General features: G+C 47.5%; 1 protein-coding gene across 1 annotated transcript in view; it reads right to left on the reverse strand.

The window, feature by feature from the left end:
* Positions 1-20,448, reverse strand: part of efnb1 (ephrin-B1) — a 67,948-nt gene that overhangs the window by 35,555 nt on the left and 11,945 nt on the right. The window contains exon 2 of the mRNA XM_052058177.1: positions 2,229-2,506. Within this exon, the coding sequence (XP_051914137.1) occupies positions 2,229-2,506 (278 nt within the window). The remainder of the gene's footprint in view (positions 1-2,228; positions 2,507-20,448) is intronic.

The raw sequence follows: 20,448 nt of genomic DNA on the forward strand, positions 1-20,448 counted from the left end.
ATTATTGCCATTAATTGTTATATATATTAACAATTAATAGTCATTGTTGAAATGTAATTATTTACATTATATTAAACATTTTTGATGGTTTAATATAACACCTACATGCTGTAAGTTATTTATTTAAAACAAAACTGGTTGTATATTCTCGACATACGTGAGAAACGGTTCTTATGTCTTTCTGATATTTCCTTCCCTTGGCCAAGGTCGTCTGGGATGATGTCCACCGCACACGCGACTTAAGCGAGGATAGTGTAGAAAATGGTGGATTGCGTCTGTGTGGAACTCGACACGTTTTCCTCTCAGACATAATTTATGATGTAAATGATGACTCCACGCTTTTCCTCTTCTATGTGCAGCTCTAACATGAAGTGATTTAGCTATGTCAGACAACATCGACATTTAAAAATTGTAATTATGTTTGGTTTTAAGAACATGAAAGGTAATCAAACGTTATCGGTGACGATTCACAACTCCTTCTCTATGATAATGCAGGTTAGAGGTCTGCAAAAATGCATATCTCTGTAACAACAAATATCCTGACACAGTATTTTTCCTGAAGATTACATGAAATTGATGGCTATTTTTTTATGGCAATGCTCAGTTTTGATTGGAAAAGTGCAAGAGCTTTTCAGTTGAGATGAGACAATAAATCATCCCATAAGTCTTTCCCAGTGTTTCAACAGGCAACAGTAGCCTCTATCTCCCTTTTAGGTCTGTTGTTAACTTTAATTTCATTGATTTTGTTTTAAATTGATTTAATAGATAGTAATTCCTCATAGGGAAATTCAACTTACACATGGCTTTATATTTGTGTTGAGAAGCAGCTGACACACACGCAAGCAGGCCTGTGGGAGTATAGGGCCATGTTTAATGTGCTGCACTTAAGCTGTGGGGGCAGACAGTATCTTGCTCAAAGGCACGACGACAATGCTACGGAATATTAGCATCTCTCCAACGACCAGTGGCCTTATTTATGAGACGTCATTAAAGATTTCTTGATCCTTAGATGCTGATAAACCAAGAGTTTTCCTGTCGTTTTGAGTTAAACATTGTGTCAGATTTCAGTGCTTTTCTTACGGTTGGCTTATAATGTAAACAGTCATAAAATGCTGGCGCTGGCTGTGGTGGAATGCATGTTTTCATTATGCGCTGTAAAAGCAACGCACTATTTCCTCCCCCAAAGCCCTAAACGCTCCGAGTACCTCAGCAGATTTCAGTTTTAAGCATTATGAAAGGATTTTTTTTAAACTAATCTTGCCAGGGGCGAAGCCAGTGTGACACAACACCTGAGTGAAGGGTGAGCGGGGGTGGCCGTGCATCTGTGTATCATACTATGCCCGGTCAGGGTTTCATCTGATAAAATTCGCACGAATCCAGAAAGCCCGTCACACTCCTGATCAAGCAGCAACAAGTCTAAGTCTAACTTCTAAGTCAAACAATAAGAGTGGTCAATGTGTCACAGACGGCTGACGCCAATTTGCAAAATAGGATCAATGACTCAGTCATTCAAATAATATCTAGAATCAAGCGGTCTTAGTACTGCATGAATATGAAAACAGGAGTGAAATCATCCATCCATCCGTCCATTTTCTGATCCGCTTTATCCTCACAAGGGATCCTTGTGAGGGTGCTGGAGCCTATCCCAGCCGTCTTCGGGCAGTAGGCGGGGGACACCCTGAAGTGGTTGCCATCCAATCGCAGGGTACACAGACGGACAACCATTTGCACTCACACTCACACCTAGGGACAACTTAGAGTGTTCAATCAGCCTGCCATGCCATTTTTGGAATAAGGGAGGAAACCGGTGTAACCAGAACAAACCGACGCAGGTACGGGGAGGACATGCAAACTCCTCATATGGAGGCAAGAGCCGGAATTGAACACTGCACCTCTGCACTGTGAGGCGGATGTCCTAACCTGTCGCCCACCATGCTGCCCGCAGTAAACAGAAATCTGACCCTAGTTGCGGGGGGTGGCCGGAGAGTGACGCTCCGGCCCTGAATCTTGCCTTCCCCGGAATATAAACATGTCTGGAAAACGGTTTACTTGAACTTGGACTGTCAACAGTTGGCAATTACGTGACTTTGGTCCGTTGTCACGGTGATAGCGCAGTCACCGTTATACGACAATTTAACTCAGGAGCGTGAAACAATATGTTACTTGTTCTCTAGTTAAATGAATGTTAAACCACGACAACAATACATCATCTGGCAGAGGAAACTTACACGTGATGTAGTAGTTGACGTTCCTTTTGAATTCCAGGCCCATGTAGTTGGGGCTGAACTCCTGGAATTTGATGGTAAACTTGATGTCCTTCTCCGGCTTGTTGCAATTGACCAGGACATTTGGATCAAGGACCGTGCTGCAGCTCTCCGCCTGCTCCCTCTTTACCAAGTACAGCTTGTAGAACTCATACTCTCGGCCTTGGTCCGCTCTGGGACAGATGATATCCAGCTTGTCACCGATGTCTGGGTAGATAATCAGGCCTTTGCCAGCAACAAATCTGTGAGGCAAAGAACAAAAAAAAAAAAGACCGACTGTAAGTAACACGTCATAAAAAAAAGTCTGGAAAAGCAGCCACAGCATTTCAAAACAGTTTATATAGCCCTAATAGTTTGGGCTTTAATGTAAAGCAGTTCAGATGATGGATGGCTGGATGAATGTCTTTTAAGTCCTAAAGCGTTGGCTCTTGGGCAGAGCTGTTAATTTGGGCCCACTAACATGACAAGTCACAGCTTGACCATATTGAGGGACACAAATCTTCAGAGGTTCTTTCTCACACACAGGTTGGAAGTAAAGAACACCAAAGGAAGGGAACAACCTGGCCACAAACAAAATCGCAGCCATTAAAACGATTAGAGAAAGAGTGGCACAGAATATACTGTCTGCACATAGACCTTTATATAGAAGACCGGTTTGGACTTGATAGTTATTTCACAACCGAAGTCCGAGTATGAGGCGGCAAACGGTATGCGGGGTCAGGCTGCCTGCTTCATCTTCCCACTGGCTGATCATCTGCGAGGGGATTAAAATAATCCATTTGGCTTTACTGTACCGCTCCACCTCGCTCGCTTCCACCAACTCAATCAGATCGGCTTCTATTCTCTTTTATTCACAAAAGGTTGTGAGCAGGAGACGAGTATGTGTGTGAATATGTGCGACAAGCGGGGGCTGGGGCACACCGAGGCATTGTAGTGTGTTTGGGCAGTCGTGTGTGTGTGTTTATACAGGTCAGCAAGTGCGTGTGCGTGTGTGCGTGTGTGATCTTTTTTTCCAGCAAAATGGGCTGAGGTTGCGGTCTGAAAGGAAGGAGGGGGGGGGGGGGTCAGACTGGGCTGAATCATTGTTCTGGACTTGTATGAGGCTTAAAATGTCAACATGGTTCAGCTCTGCTGTCCCAGTTAGCCAAGCATTAACCCAGACAGCCGGACTGACCGTGGGTGTGTGTGTGTGTGTGCGTGCGTGCGTGCGTGCGTGTGTGCGTGTGTGCGTGTGTATGTGTGTGTGTGTGCGTGCGTGCGTGCGTGCGTGCGTGCGTGTGTGTGCGTGTGTGTATGAATGCGTTATGGTCGCAGACAGTGAGCACAGCAGCGAGCCTATCTGTAAGATCTGCCCATGCCAGCGGATTTAAGCAGGATTTAGCTGTGCGCAATGCATTTGTTGTTATTTCTGATCCATCTCATTTTAAGAAGGCATCAGGGGCCGGGACTGGGCGCTGTCTCTCTCTGAGAGTATAATCTCACTTTATCTGCATCCCGTATTTCATCATGGCCCAAATGAATAAGCGACACTTCAGATGGGCTGGGGAAGAGTACTTTTAATATTTAAGACAGAGGAGCGTGTGAGCGCTGGATGATGGGGATATGCCTCCTCCTGTGTTCGACACTGGCAGAAGGTCAGCCATGGTACAGAGCAATCATTTCAGAAGTCACCGTTTCACAGACTAACTCCCCATGAAAATGAACATGATCGGATTAATGCCGTTCACCATTCATGGGCATCCTGAGAGAGACATTACTGAATAATGCTTTCAATCACATAAAAGGATGAACACAGAATGGAATTGACAAAAATAGTCCAACACAGGTGCATCCGACCTCACATTTTTATTCTTTTTTTTTTTTTGCTCATCATATGAGAGAGCAAACTTGAAAGAGGCTGAGGCGCTATTGTCGGTTGGGTGAGGGGAGCGGTTGTGCTCATTCAAGGACCTATAGGAGTGAGAACGCAGGGAATCCTTTGTCCAATGTCTTGATAATTTTCTGTATTTCAGCAGCAACACCCACCCATCAAGTGTGCGCTTGTGCGTGTGCGCGACTAGGCGCATGTGCTTGCGTGCGCGCGTGTATATGCACACACCATAGCCAGCTTCGCGCGTGCGAGTCATCACAATCAGTCTCTAATTGGAACTACAAGATGCATCAGCGAGGCATAAACACGTTTCCATGGCAACGTGGCTTTGTTGCTGACCATCCCATCTACTCCCCGCCTACCCCCGATACCTCACGCGTCTTTTATTTCTGTCCACAAGCCCAACCTCTCTTGCTTTATCCTTTCACCCATCCACCTACTCCACATTTCTCTGGCTGTGCCCCTCCACTTGCCCTTTCCGTACAGACACACAGACGGAAAAAAAACATACCAGACAAACAAGTGAGAAACCAGTGGGGAGAAAAGAAAGTCTATCACAATTAGACTTTAAATGGTCTCACTCAACAAGTAGGTCCTTTGTGGGATCCTTTTTGCAGATATTGCTTTTGTAAGAGTTCCGCTCAATCCCGGCTCTCGCACGCAGCCTAATTCTCAGTTTTCCATACCATTTGTTACAGTATCAAAGACAGCCACGACCATTTAGATGAATCATTAAGATTTCCAAAATCTCAATGTCTTAATATCCCTCAAGGATTTCATCACAAGCCGGTCCCTGTCATTGATTCAATTTTCCAAGCATGTCTTCGAGTCGGCGGTTAGATTGCTATCCTGCTTCTGTTTCCCAGCCTTTGTCAACTGTCTGCTGTAATGAGGCTCTGGCTGCTGTGGAGGTCTGGAAGCGCCATCGCAGATGGGAAAGAAGCAACATAAAAGAAATAGGGCAGCAATTAGTGTTTAGCCCAGTTTAAAAGCCCTCCACTTGGCAAGCTGCATGCTAACTCGCGTCCAGGATGTGAAACTAAACTGGTGGGGCTGCGACTTTGTCTCCCGTTTGTCTCTCAGCTGGCTTAATCGGCAGCAATCCATTGCTACAAACAACCACGCGATGGAGAGGAGGGGATGTGGGACTGAAGATTATTGTACTTTTGAGGAGGTCAAAAGGGAGAGTGGTTTCAAAAGGGAGGATGAATTGCATCTTTCATTCATGATGTCGAGGGACTTGGGAAGCGATGTTGATGAAAGGAGTTTTAGTGCAGAGAGAAACAGCCGTGCAGATACAAATGTAAGTTCATGGGGAGGCAAATGCGTCAATGTGAAACAGGCCTCATCTCCTATCGTCAAATGAGGTGGATCTTGCCGAACCAAACAAAATACAAAGAATTATTTTGATAACAACCCAAAAGAGGTTGATTTTGTTTCATCTGGATGGCTCCAATGTGAGCTCAATCCTGTAAAGAACTTATACAAACAGCACAGAAGAGAGAACAGAAAACAACCAAGCAGAGGAAAAGAGCCGACCCCTGCCTCCCAAACCTCCTAAAAAACACAGATTTTTTTTTTTTTACATTCCACTGGTGAATATGAGCACATGATCTCACATATGCTTCACCCTCCTACTTTCTCATACACACACACATGGATGCGAGAGCGTACAAAAGCACTGTGGGGTGCATCCTGGACCTTCTCAGCCGCCCCTATTCATTCGCCCTGGCCTCGCCGACTTTCACATAAAAAAACACCGCCTACACGAAGGCCCCCTCAGAATCCCTCGCAGAGCCTCAAATCGACCCTCACCTACCCCCGCCCCCGCCCCGTCAACTCGGGCCTGTGCCCCGAGTGTCACGCTGGCATCAACCTTCGCCAATTCAATGGATGGACCCCAAAACACAGGAGCTGGGAGACGAAGAGCCACACGCTTTCCCTATCAACAGAACAGCATCAAATTGATTTGTTCCTGCTGAGCAGCAGCAGCATGAATATGTCACACATATCGAGCAAAAATCAATTATCCGTAATAAGACATCCAGAGGGTTATCAGCCAACAGCTCAGATGCAGATACTGTACAGTAAAGGAAAAAAAAGCCACACACTCTCTCCAACATGGCTTCGCAATTACTGCATGACCTTTAAAATGAGCGCGACAGTGTGAAAACAAACTCACATCCACCAACGCAATCAACGCCACACCAGGTACTCCAATCCACTCTGTATCGGTAATTATCGCACCAGGAAAAGTCATCCCTACCCAATTACCATTTCTTTTTCGCAGTCTACACACAATCGGTGTGGCGTCTGACTCCCGCCCTGGACATTATCACTGAAGACAGCTCACATAGAGCGTCCGTATCTTTTCTATCAATATTGCATGGATTCAGAGTCGGGATTTCCTTTGTGACAGATCATGAAATGTTCAAGTCATTTAATGAAGCAAATCAAGCCCACTTGTGTATTGCAGTGGAGATCTTGAGCGTTGTGTAACATGCATAAACAGAAACCCGGATTAAACAACGCTATAATGGCCCGGGGATTTTTTTTCATCGTGAGATACACAGGCTTCAGCCTGTCCTCCTTTCACGATCATTGTGAAATAATTATCTGCTCGTCGGGGCCGTTTCAGCTTCAAAACGTTTACGAGATCCAGTCGAGATAGAAAGACGCTCACACGAACCACGCGGCCGTGTGTAAACTGTCTCGCTTTATGAGTTGTTCAGGTCCACCGAGAGTTGTTGACTGGTATGAGCATTTCATATGATGGAGAAAGACACGCATGGCGGAGCTGTCGCTGTCAGGATGCTTGAGTGGATGCTCCAGAGTCATGAGAGCCGCCAGTCTCAAAGGTGCCTCCCGCTAGCTTTTACGGTCTTAAGAAAGCATGTTGCTCATCAAGATTGCGACCAGAAAGTCAACCAAAGTGATTGTATACAAAACCGGATTGTGTCTGATTGGCACAGGGGCAGATGTTCCCATAGACTAAAAACACACACACACCCATACGCATACCTAAACACGTAGCCTGCAGCGTACACACACAGATTTCCTCACGTTAAGCACAGCAAACAAGTCACCTCCACGGGACTGCATGCACGAGGAGGCCGCACAGACAAGCATCCTCAAATTAAACAAAACAAAACCCCATATGGCTGCGCAATTGCTTAGCGTAGCAGGAACGATTGGAGCCCGATTGAAGATTCAACTCAGCAGTGGAATTGGATCACCTATGAACTCCCCAAAACTGCATTGCGGGTGAGATGTGACCACCGAGACTGAGAAGCATAAATGAACTGAAGAAAACGAATCACCCTGCAGAGCAGAGAGATGCTTTTGTACGTGTGAAGGCAGACACCTCGCCTCTTTTTCTCACACACACGCACACACACACACACACACACACACACACACACTTGAGTTAGTCAACAGGCTGGCACGCAGAGCAAATCACATTCCGTGTGACGCACAACAGTTGCACACAGACAAGTTTTAACGTGCGCACGCAAACACGCAGCTCCCATGTTCACCAAACAGGCTGAGTACATGCTCGCTCTCGATCACTGTCACACGGGGGGCTAACATGGCGGCCTAATGAGCTAACAAGATGACACCCAGATGGCCTTGCCACGAGGAGGAAAGTGGAGCGGGTTGTACACGAACAGGCTGAAGAGGACCGCTGAGCGAGACGAGTGTCAGGAGTCATTACGGAGTCCGAGGAGCATAATCTGTTTCTTCTCATGGCCTTTGCGGTTTTCCTCGCAGTCGAGCCCATCCCTCTTTAAGAGCAGGCCAGTTAAACACGGGCTGCGTGCGGTCATGATTGAACGTCATCGTCAGCATCGGTGACAGCAAGACGAGGCCCAGACGCTCACTCGCTATGTCTCCACTGAGCATCCATCAGCTGGATGAGCACAGGAGACCATTGACCTCGGAGATTTCCATTTATGAAAAAAACAATTCGTGCAGTCATGCAATTACAACATCGAAGCTGATTTTTTTTTTTTTACCTGTCTTCATCGTAATCATAAACTGAAGATTCTCAAGTTACAAAAAACTATTTTTTTTCAGTCCATTGGAAAGCAAAGCTTGAACATTTGGCTTTGAGTTATATTATGAAACTGCATATTTTCAAACATTCTGTTACCAATTTCTGAACAAACAGTACATAGATGGGCCATCAGATTTATTCTTCCTTGCAAGCCAGATGTTTATTTTGGCTTTTTCAAATCAGGATTATGCTTTCTGCATTATGAATTATTGCATTCTAGGACCCCCCCCCCCACCTAAAATATATATATCATATGAAGTCCATATTCTATTTTTTATTTGTGCACAAAAGAATGATCAACATCAAGTGCCCCCCTTTGGGATAAATCAAACTCCATCCATCCATCCATCCATCCATCCATCCATCCATCATCTACCGCTTATCGGAGGCCAGGTCGCGGGGGCAACAGCTTTAGCAGGGAAGCCCAGACTTCCCTCTCCCTAGCTACTTCTTCCAGCTCTCCCAGGGGGATCCCGAGACGTTCCCAGGCCAGCTGGATGACATAGTCCACAGACCAGCGTGTCCTGGGTCTTCCTCGGGGTCTCCTCCCGGTGGGACATGCCCAGAACACCTCACCAGGGAGGCGCTCAGGAGGCATCTGAATCAGATGCCGAAGCCACCTCATCTGGCTCCTCTCGATGTGGAGGAGAAGCGGCTCGACTCTGAGCCCCTCTCGGATGACCGAGCTTCTCACCTTATCTCTAAGGGAGAGCCCGGACACCCTGCGGAGAAAACTCATTTCGGCCGCTGGTAATCGGGATCTCGTTCTTTCGGTCACGACCCATAGCTCGTGACCATAGATGAGGGTTGGAACGTAGATCGACCGATAAATTGAGAGCTTCGCCCTTTGGCTCAGGTCCTTCTTCACCACGACAGACCGATACAACGTCCGCATCACAGCAGAAGCTGCACCGATCCGCCTGTCGATCTCCCACTCCCTCCTTCCCCCACTCGTGAACAAGACCCCAAGATACTTAAACTCCTCCACTTGGGGCAAGATCTCCTCCCCGACCCGGAGGGGGCACTCCACCCTTTTCCGACTGAGGACCATGGTTTCAGATTTGGAGGTGCTGATCTTAATCCCAACCGCTTCACACTCGGCTGCGAAACGCTCCAGTGAGAGTTGGAGAACCCCGTTTGAAGGAGCCAACAGCACAACATCATCTGCAAAAAGCAGGGATGCAATACCTAGGCCCCCAAAACTGACCCCCTCAACGCTTCGGCTGCGCCTAGAAATTCTGTCAATAAAGGTTATGAACAGAATCGGCGACAAAGGGCAGCCTTGGCGGAGTCCTACGCCCACTGGAAACGATTCCGACTTACTGCCGGCAATGTGAACCAAACTCTGACATCGGTGGTATAGTGACCGAACAGCCCGTATCAGGGGGTTCGGTACCCCATACCCACGAAGCACCCCCTAAAGAACTCCCCGAGGGACACGGTCAAACGCCTTTTCCAAGTCCACAAAACACATGTAGACTGGTTGGGCGAATTCCCACATACCCTCGAGGACCCAGCTAAGGGTGTAGAGCTGGTCCACCGATGTGGTTAAAAAGCTCCTCAGTGGCAAGGCCCCACGGCCGGATCTCATCCACCCCTGGGGCCTTGCCACTGAGGAGCTTTTTAACCACATTGGTGACGTCAACCACAGAGATAGGAGATCCCACCTCAGAGTCCCCAGGCTCTGCTTCCTCCAAGGAAGGCGTGTTGGTGGAGTTGAGGAGGTCTTCGAAGTACTCTGCCCACCGATTCACAACGTCCCGAGTTGAAGTCAGCAGCGCCCCATCCCCACTGTACACAGTGTTAGTGGTGCACTGCTTCACCCTCCTGAGACGTCGGATGGTGGACCAGAATTTCCTCGAAGCCGTCCGGAAGTCGGCTTGCATGGCCTCACCGAACTCTTCCCACGCTCTGGTTTTTGCCTCGCCGACCACCGAAGCTGCGTTCCGCTTGGCCAGTCGATACCCGTCAGCTGCCTCTGGGGTCCCACAGGCCATAAAGGCTCGATAGGACTCCTTCTTCAGCTTGACGGCATTCTTTACTGTTGGTGTCCACCAGCGAGTACGGGGGTTGCCGCCACGACAGGCATCAACCACCTTACGGCCACAACTCAGATTGGCCGCCTCAATAATAGAGGCACGGAACATGGTCCACTCGGGCTCAATGTCCCCCGCCTCCCCCGGAACATGGGAAAAGCTCTGTCGAAGGTGGGAGTTGAAACTCTTTCTGACAGGGGATTCCGCCACACGCTCCCAACAAACCCTCACAATACGTTTGGGTCTGCCAGGACGGACCGGCATCTTCCCCCACCATCGGGGCCTACTCACCACCAGGTGGTGATCAGTTGACAGCTCCGCCCCTCTCTTCACCCGAGTGTCCAGAACATGCGGCCGCAAATCCGATGATACAACTACAAAGTCGATCATCGAACTGCGGCCGACGGTGTCCTGGTGCCAAGTGCACATATGGACACCCTTATGTTTGAACAAGGTGTTCGCTATGGACAATCCGTGGTGAGCACAGAAGTCCAATAACAAAACACCACTCGAGTTCTAATCGGAGGGGCCGTTCCTCCCAATCACGCCCCTCCAGGTCTCACTGTCATTGCCCACGTGAGCAGTGAAGTCACCCAGCAGAACAAGGGAGTCCCCAGCAGGAGTACTCTCCAGTACACCCTCCAAGGACTCCAAAAAGGGTGGGTATGCTGAGCTGCTGTTTGGTGCATATGCACAAACAACAGTCAGGACCCGTTCACCCACCCGAAGGCGGAGGGAGGCAACCCTCTCGTCTACCAGTGTGAACCCCAATGTACAGGCACTGAGCCGGGGGGCAATGAGTATGCCCACACCTGTTCTGCGCCTCTCACTGTGAGCAACTCTAGAGTGGAAGAGAGTCCAACCCCTCTCGAGAACTGGTACCAGAACCCAGGCTGTGTGTGGATGTAAGTCTGACTATATCCCTGCCAGAGAGGTAACATTCCATGTCCCAAGAGCTAGCTTCTGCAGCCGAGGATCGGACCGCCATGGTCCCCGCCTTTGGCTGATGCCCAGCTCACATTGCACCCGACCCCTATGGCCCCTCTCATGGGTGGTGAACCCATGGGAATGGGGGACCCACGTTGCCTCTTCCGGCTGTGCCTGGCCGGGCCCCAAGGGTGTATGCCCGGCCACCAGGCGCTTGCCAACGAGCCCCACCTCCAAGCCTGGCTCCAGAGGGGGGCCCCGGTGACCCGTGTCCGGGCAAGGGAAACCTTCGTCCATATATTTTTCTCATCATAAGGGGTCTTTGAGCCGTGCTTTGTCTGGCCCCTCACCTAGAACCTGTTTGCCATGGGTGACTCTGCCAGGTGCATAAAGCCCCAGACAACTTAGCTCCTAGGATCATTGGGACACACAAACCCTTCCACCACGGTAAGGTGACGACTCACGGAGGGTTAATAATAAATCAAACTCTGTTTTCAAAAAGAGGTCTTTCACTTACGTTTAAATAAAGTTCTCAAGTGATTGGCAGGTCATGCTGGGTGGCATATGACATTATCTGATGGGGGAGGCCGGCTTTTTAGGATAACTGAACATGAAATGTTTACAAAATGTAATAATAATCTTCAATGGAATTTTGTACGGATGGTACTTTTTGCAATATATTTTAAAACCTGCTATACCCCCTGGAGTGCCTTCACATACCCCCAGAACCACTGCTCTAAACAGTATTTAATTGTGTTGTGGCTTATGTATCTGCTTTACAGCAAATTTCAACAGGGAGTGACAAATAAAATAGGTTGAGGCAAGCACTTTTTGCATTTTATTTGGAGAATGTGACCCATAGAGTCTTCTTTTTGTATGATGTTTTACGATAGTCTCCCTTTTACTGACACGGACAGCATTGAGAACAGGTGTTCTGGAACACTTTTTCTTCAAGTGTTTTAGTAGAAGTGTGAAATGTGGTAATAGGTTTAAATTTGTACAAGAAGTGTCAAGAGTGTGACATATTTATGTTGGATACGGTCTCTCGATATCACAGATTTCCACCTGATGTGTTTCTTTCAGGGCCATCGCCGTTGCGATAAAGGGAAATGTCCTCTTTTTCTTTCAACGCAAAAGTTCAGCCTCATTCTGAGCTTCCTCTGTGACCGACACACACATAAGATGGGTCATCACACATTTTGTGACACACACACAGCCAGCTGCCTTCCATCCCTGAGGAGCAGCCACAGATGGGCTCTGCTTGCTCCGTAAAGATCTCTCCACAGGCCCAGTCTACAGTGGCTGCCAAAACCCGCCTGGCTAGAACCCATTGAATGTGTGACTGTGTTTGGAGATATATGTGTGTCGAAACATGTCTGAGCAGCTCTGTGCTAGCCTGCCCAACACCCGTGTGGGACGTGGGAGAGTTGGTGTGACAGTTCAGAGAGAGAGAGAGAGAGAGAAAGCAAGACAGAAAGAGAGTGAGAGAGATCTTTTGCTTGACAGTCCAACCGGGCTGTACCCCAAGGGCCAAGAGCTGTAGAGCCCAAGTCAAGAGCTGGACGTGCATGTGAGGTTGTAATCAGCACTGAGCAGAGCACGAGGGAAGTGAGCAAGAAGACCTCCCTGACGAACAATAGCATCTCACTCTCCAAAAAGATTGAATTTCACGCGCACTTGAGGGATGAAACTAGGGGGGAAAAGAATCCTAACCATTATCAAAGCCAAGCAGGCAGCATAGGCCGTTAACCAGCAGCCATTTTCTTCTCCGTAACGACATTATAAGCAAACCATCTCTTCAGCAACCAGCCATTTAATGATGCGGCCTAATCAGCACATCACTGTACGAATAAAAGTGCACACGCTCATGTACAAATGCACGCGGCCGCACACACGGCTTTGCCCAAGCAATTTTAATTGTTTTTGCATTCAGTAGAGCCATTCACAGTTAAATTCAATTTTTGACAATTACTCTGCTATCTCAGCATGGCTCATTTAAACTCATTGGATCATGGTTTTAGACTGAATAATGAGGCAAAGTTCGGCGCGGTTGAGAGAAAGGGTGCATTTTGAGATAAATGTTCACAAATTTGTGTGGAATGTGTCAGTTCTCTGCCATAATTTGTCATGTGATAATATGCATCTTATCACTTATTGTACAGTATGCATGTACAATTGTACATCAATACACTTACAGTATGCGCTGCATTTACTCTGTTACATTTACTCAAGTCACTTTTGGGATGACTTGTACTACTGCCAGAATAGTTTTAATTCAAAATGCTTTTTACTGTAAATTTATCATGTTTGTTAATTTGTTAGCAAGTGCTGCGCGCTGGTTGACCAAAGGCATTTTCTATTCAACTTTCCTGGTGCACCTGGGTGCCAGGCGGTCTCCAATTGCCAGGTCACACAGGTGGTCGAACACATCATCCACAAGGGGAGATCTTGCAATTTAACTGTGTGAACACACTTGCTAATGTCATGCATGGATCCCGGCGTCCGCAATGTCAAGCGCGTTGTGCACTTTGTCCGCCTTGATTGTAGAGTGCAAATGTGTCGGCTATGTTACATCCCATAACGACAAACAATGGCGCAAAAGCCCTCTTATATGCAGTTCTACCTGTGCAAAGTATAGGAAAATACGAAAAGAAAGGAAACTCCATCCATGCAAACAGCATAGTCTTGCGCAAGGCACAAAAACAGGGTCCCATAGGAGTAGAAGAAACTCATTTTTTCCTTCACGTTTGAGCTGAATTCCGTTCACTCGTGTGAATTTTATCAATCAGTCTAGACTTAATTCTCTCAGCTCATTATGAGCTGTCATCTGTGTCTGCCCAAACATGGACATTTCAGTTTCAAAAAGTTCAACCACTGCCAAACTGTCACTTTGCTCCAACCCGCTTCTTTCAGGACAACCATGCCATGAATTGTTCAATAAGAAAATAATGTCGTGAAATCTATATTTAATAGACCCGAAACCAACAGACTCTTGGATTTAATGGACAGAAAATAGTATCCAGTCCACTCAAAAGGCCCCTTTTTACAGCAGTTGTCAAAGTCCAGAATTGGCCGCTGTCATTTACTGGCACTGTGGTACAATCAACAGACAGAGACTGTGAAACGTATTCCCATATGTGCTGCTGTTGTTACAGAAATAGAGTACAAGTGTGTGTGTGTGTGTGTGTGTGTGTGTATCTATAATATGACAATAAAGTTGTACTTGACTTTATATTATATATATATATATATATATATATATATATATATATATATATATATATATATATATATATAGCCGCTTTATCCTCACTAGGGTCGCGGAGGGTGCTGGAGCCCATTCCAGCCATCTTTGGGCAGTAGGCGGGGGGCACCCTGAACCGGTTGGAAGCCAATAGCAGGGCGCATAGAGACGACCAAACATCAACAATTTAGACTAGAGTGTTCAATCGGCCTGCCATGTATGTTTTTGGAACAAGGGAGGAAATTGGAGTAACCAGAACAAGCCCAGGTGTCTTTGGGCAGTAGACGGGGGACACCCTGAACCGGTTACCAGCCAATCAGAGGGCACACAGACGGACAACCATCCGCGCTCACACTCAGACCTAAGGATAATTTTAAGGGTTCAATCAGTCTGCCATGCATGTTTTTGGAATGTGGGAGGAAACCGGAGGACCCGTAGAATACCCTCGCAAGCACAAGAACATGCAAACGCCACACAGGAAGGCCGGAGCTGGAATTGAACCCGGTCCTGCTGCCCTGTGAAGTTGACGTGCTATGCGCCAAACATACCTTTTGGAATTGTGATCAAAAGTTTAAATGTTCAAGTTGATGGTGCTGTGGCACATGGTACTTTATATGAAATCAATATGTCAATACACTAAAAGTACAACCAAAAGTCTGGAATACTAAAGAGAAAAGCAAATGTACGTTTAATAACAAAGGGAAGACGAAATGCTCAGACTCAAATAGCTTCATTGAATTGAAGATAGATGTGAAATAGCAAAGAGGAAAGTTCAAAATACTTTGATTGTTCTTCTGTCAGTGAGAAGGACAGCAGAAAGAGGGAGGAACACGCAATATTTATCTGGTCTGCCCTTCTCTTCAGACAAACACTATTTTAATGTATTCCGGCTATTGTGTGGGGCACTCGGAGATAGAAAGACGGATGAGTTTTGCTCGTTGATATGGAACTGCTCCACAGGCTAGTCGCTCATGCGTTTCCCCTGCCTATAATCTTAGGGGCCGCCTATAATTCAGGCCAATGACAAACAGTGATGTTTTGTGGCATTTGAATCGTCGCTCGCTGGTGGGTTTTTCCCCGTCATTGTTCTTTAAAGCGCCTCCATGGGAAACTGGGGAAAAGTCAAACAGCTGACGAGATGTCACCTCATGAACTCTCTCCTCGGTTTCACACACTTGCAAACCCGCCACGTCTGCGATCCGACACAATTCTCCTTCTCATTCTCTTTTTTTCCTCCCTGCACACACACGCGCACGCACACACACACACACACACACACACACACACACACACACCGAGAAGATTCCAAGACTCGCTCTCTGACTGCTTGTCAAGCTCAAAGGCACAAAACAGGCAACGATCTACAAAAGCGACAGTTTTTATGTTGCGTTTCATAGCTGCTGACTCTTGATCGTATCACGTCACACACGAATGTCGTACGATGGCCTCACAAGTCACTGCCGATGCGAGCGATTTCTTGGCCGTGCAAAAAGATTTCCTTTAACTTTCACTTTGCCTTAAGCAGAACAAGTGCAAAGAAAGAGCTTTTGAACAGTCACTTCCTTGTAGTCAGAGCTGCTCACTATGCATGCCCGTACCTGGGCCTCGACATGCCTGTGGCGACTGGTCATGCGCGTGACCTGAGGGCTGTACATGGCCAGAGTTATGCATATGCACATATACCCTCACTCGTGTTTTTGCGCGAGCATTGGCTGTCTTACAGTCTGTACCCGTGCATTCTTTTCAGATTCAACAGAAGCAACATAAGAGAGGATGGGCCACTAAAAGTGCAACTGACAGAGGCAATTACAGCCGGAGCCCAAAACAGCGGCTTCTTGACTCACGCAGCAACAACCAGTGGCTGGCTTTCAGATGGATTTGGTCGAATCTTGTACAAACAACGAGTCAATAATGAGGTAATGGCCGATCATTGAGGAAGAACAATTCACGAGTGATTCGCTTGGGGCGCTTTGCACCAGCGCCTGTCACCGGGCATAATAAGGGCGCCCTGCCGATAGGATCCATTTCCAGAACTGCACGCAGGTGTCCTGAGCCCTTCATACTGTCTGTATGCGTACTCACTCCATTTTCCTTCATGCAAGTGGGCCTACGAGGGGTGGAAAAGAAATTCCACTGATAAAAAGCTGATAACGACGCCCGTCTGATATGACGCGATTCAGAAAGCGATGAAATCATTGGCAAATTTGCCTTCTGAGCGACAGTACAAGACATTAAATTCCTTGAACACTTTGCTCGGCATATTTATGTCTATTGCTGCCGCTTTCATTATCATAAAAGGTGTTTAATATTTCCGAGCCGTGTGAGAGTGTGCGGCCACGCTACGGGTGATTGAGCACACAAGATTTAGTGGCTCTTTCCGCGTCTTCCTCCAGCTGTGTCCGCGTACTTCAGACCGGTCTCGCACACAACCCGGTGGATGGAGCGGTGAAGAGGGTGAGGGGAGGGGAGGAGAGGGAGGGAGGAAGCGGCGAGGACACGGTGCCAACCAGAGAGGCCCACCGTGCCTCGGTCCCATCTCTCCAGCTGAGGGCTTTGATTCGCCTGATTGTCTCCAATATTGAGACACACAATAAACACAACACTTGGCGGACATTTGCAATTCTAATCAGTCCCTCTCAACCGGCCCGGACAACCCGGCTTCAGCCCACTGGGATATCACTCATCTGACTGCAAAATAATGACACAATCATCGCCATGGCGACGCTCCTTTCGCATCCCCTGAGCGGCCACGCAGAGAGGATATTAATACACGGGAGTTCTCCGAGGACCAAATGAATCGGCTAAGAGATTAGCGAGGCTCCCGGGTTAATGAATGTGCCATGCGGGCAAATTCTCCAGGCTGGCGTTTGGAGAAAGTTCACACACTGCCCCCCACTCTTCCCACAAATTCACTGGCAGGTCCCCACCTGCCTCCGCGAGGCGTGCCGCAACTTGATTTCAATAAACCATTTCCTGTCAACATCAGATTCCCTCTAAGTGTTTAGATTGCGAAGAAGCAAGCTGTCAGCTTGTGACACTCCTATCTGACTTGAATATGACGAAGCAGGCTGCGATATGATCGTTATCATCGCAAAACTGTTTGCGTTTCCGACCCTCAAATCAATGCACGCGGGGTTTTATCTTTTGCAAAACAGCCCTTAAAAGTCATAAAAGCCCATCTGCGGGCTTTTACGGCAGTGTTTTCATTTACTTGACAACATGATGGGAATAGATGTTCACGCGCAAATGAGAGCAAAGTGTCACGCAATCATACCGGTTTGAGTAGCCTGGATGTATTTGCTTTAACAGTCCCTCAAAAGATGGGGAAATTCAAATGTATTTCAGAAAATAACTGGCACGTCCTATGAAACTGGCTATTTGACTTGCAAATCATTGCACACTGACTGTCCTCATTTTCTTGCAAATACCTACGCGCCTACGAGTGCGCGCGCACGCACAGGCGTGTGAATGACAGTCTGTCAGTGAAAGAGACGTTATTATCTGCGTGATGTGTGTGTGAGCGGGGAGCAGGTGCAGGGTCACATCACTCGTGGCGAGCTGACACTGTGGACAGGAAACATTACTTTCTGATTTCCCTCTAGAGGGGAAACACTCTTGTCACAATGTGCAGTGCTGCTGTTCCACCTCTTCTGGAAGGTTATTCCAATATGTGCAGCAGCTAAGTGTGCAAGTGCGGCTGCCAGCCATGACAGATAGTATATCGAAAACAGAGGCCATTGCTTTCAAGCTATATAATTACAATAATAAAATTGTGGGGAGTGGGTGGAGGTCTCCCTTTTTCTGGCCTTGAAGAGAAGAGTTCTGGTAAACCTCTCCCTTCCCCCGTCCTTAGCCTTTGACTTTTTCTGTGTAACAACAATACGAGGGGTTTAGTTCAGTGTCCTGCGGTCGATCTGTGAGCACGCTGATAAGAGAACCTGATGGATAGGTTTAATCAGCCGAGCCCAGGGATCAAGACCGTGGGACCGATCAATCAAATGCTGTGTGCTTTATAATAGAAGTGGCTTTTATCAAGCTCACAGGGGTATTTGCTCGCTCTTTTTTTTTTTTATTGTGGGAAGGGGCCTATTTTGGTTGAGAGAGCCAACTGTACAAATAAAGGTAGCACGTGTTAAAACCTTTTCAGTGTAGGGCTGCTAAAACACAAGAAAAGAGGAAACATGTTGTGATGTGACTGTTCCTCCTCAATGTTTCAGTTGCTTGCAGTTGCCGTGGCCCGTTCATGCTTTGTGTCTTGATATGCTGTCACAGAGGCTTGATGTGGCACGGTATAGAAACTTGGATTACTCAGTGACATGTACGTCGAGCTTTCTTCCAGTGTGTCAGCTCTCTTCTGTGTCTTCTCCCACCAGCCCTGCTCTCTGCGGTTACTTTGTATTTTCGTATTAAAAGGCTTTTACTTTTCAACTTTGTGTCATGACTGCTTGTGGATCCGAACTCCGCTCCTCACGTGACAAACCGTTCTTAGCACTTTCAAGCAACCTTCGTGACATGATTGAGAACAAAAGCCCAATCGGAAATGAATACCGCAAACTACATGACACCGAGAGACAAATCTGCATGAGAGATAGGAAGATGGCTTCTAACTAGGACACTGTTTTAATTTATTTTACGCAGCTGCCTCGTGTGTCTTAAAAGGAGCCTTTTATCACAGAATTTGAGTGACAGATCTATTTTCTGTTTACTCTAAACTCGCGATAGTCAAAGACAGTTACACATGTCCTACCTAATGCCAGACAAATTATAGTTGATCTTTCTCGTCTCCCTCGGATTGGAGATCTTATCCCAACAGACATACAAAAGTTGTCAGAGGGTTTGGAGAGGCCTTATTGAACGCCATATTGACTGATGCGATCTCACAGACACACATCATTAGGCTCATTAACAGTGAATGCAAAAGGGGGCGGGTGGCCTGACTGCTGTAGTCTGATAACACTCAACAGGCAAGATGCAGGCTGTCGGTTTTAAATTGAAATGTGCGCGTGTGTTAATAAATAGCCGGTTTGACATGAAGCTATTCACATTCGCACCACTCGTTCGCGCTACGATAGTCGGGAGGATTGTGGCCTCGTAAAGACGCTCCATGTGTTGTTTTAGGAAGCCATTACAAACTGGGCCGTCTCCATTACAAGGGCTATCTGATCGTTATTACCACCATCTGTAGCGCGCACTCAAATGTTAATCTCCGCACGCCAACCGCAGCTGAGTCCTGAGCAAGCGCTTGCCTCCACGCCACCTTCCGCTACGGTACAAGCAGGCATGTACATCCAAATATGACACGGCAGCTGTTGCGTTGTCACATTGCAGCTTTCGGGTCGCCGCGTTTACTCTCAGCGGAGCCGAGGGTAAAATCGCAAAGAGGTCGAACCCCGACACCCGTACCGCACAATCTCGCCGCCAGGAACGCTCGCTCCCTTCAAAGGCTCATCACGGGACGCAAGTCTAATGCAGAGGGAAGGCCGCTTCAAGCCTGAGCCAGATGTGCCGCTTTGAAGCGACTGCCGCAGTCCCTCCAACAGAAGAGAAATCATTTCCCTTCCTGCTGCCATTTCGTTGCGCAAAGGGCGCACCGGTCAGCTCGATTCGGTTGGCCACATGTGAGCCGTCTCCAAGAATCACGCAACTCAATTCCGGAGCAGGACAGCGGCACGATGTGAGACTCTCCCGGGAGTGCCGGGGTTCTTCCACAATACATACATAGTTGAAGATTTTGGGGGAAAAAAAAATCTTCACGCACACACAAAAGTCTTGACGTGCATGAGGTGGAACAATCGGACGTAGATAAATGAACGAGAAAAAGCAGCAACGGGAGGTAGAAAAATCAGCAACATGAGCCAGGTCCAGCCTGCATGAAGGGACCATCTGGAAAGAAACGCTTTCATCTCGGAGAGCAGAGGAGTGATGTGGCGGTGCGGCCTGTCATGTTCCACAGTGGGAGATCGATGAGCGGAACAGTTAAAAGTAGTCAACGTATTCGGTGCAATCGGAAGATGAGACTGCAGGGGGAGCACCGCATAATGGCAAACCTA

This window comes from Hippocampus zosterae, chromosome 1 (genome assembly GCF_025434085.1).
Source record: "Hippocampus zosterae strain Florida chromosome 1, ASM2543408v3, whole genome shotgun sequence".
NCBI lineage: Eukaryota > Metazoa > Chordata > Actinopteri > Syngnathiformes > Syngnathidae > Hippocampus > Hippocampus zosterae.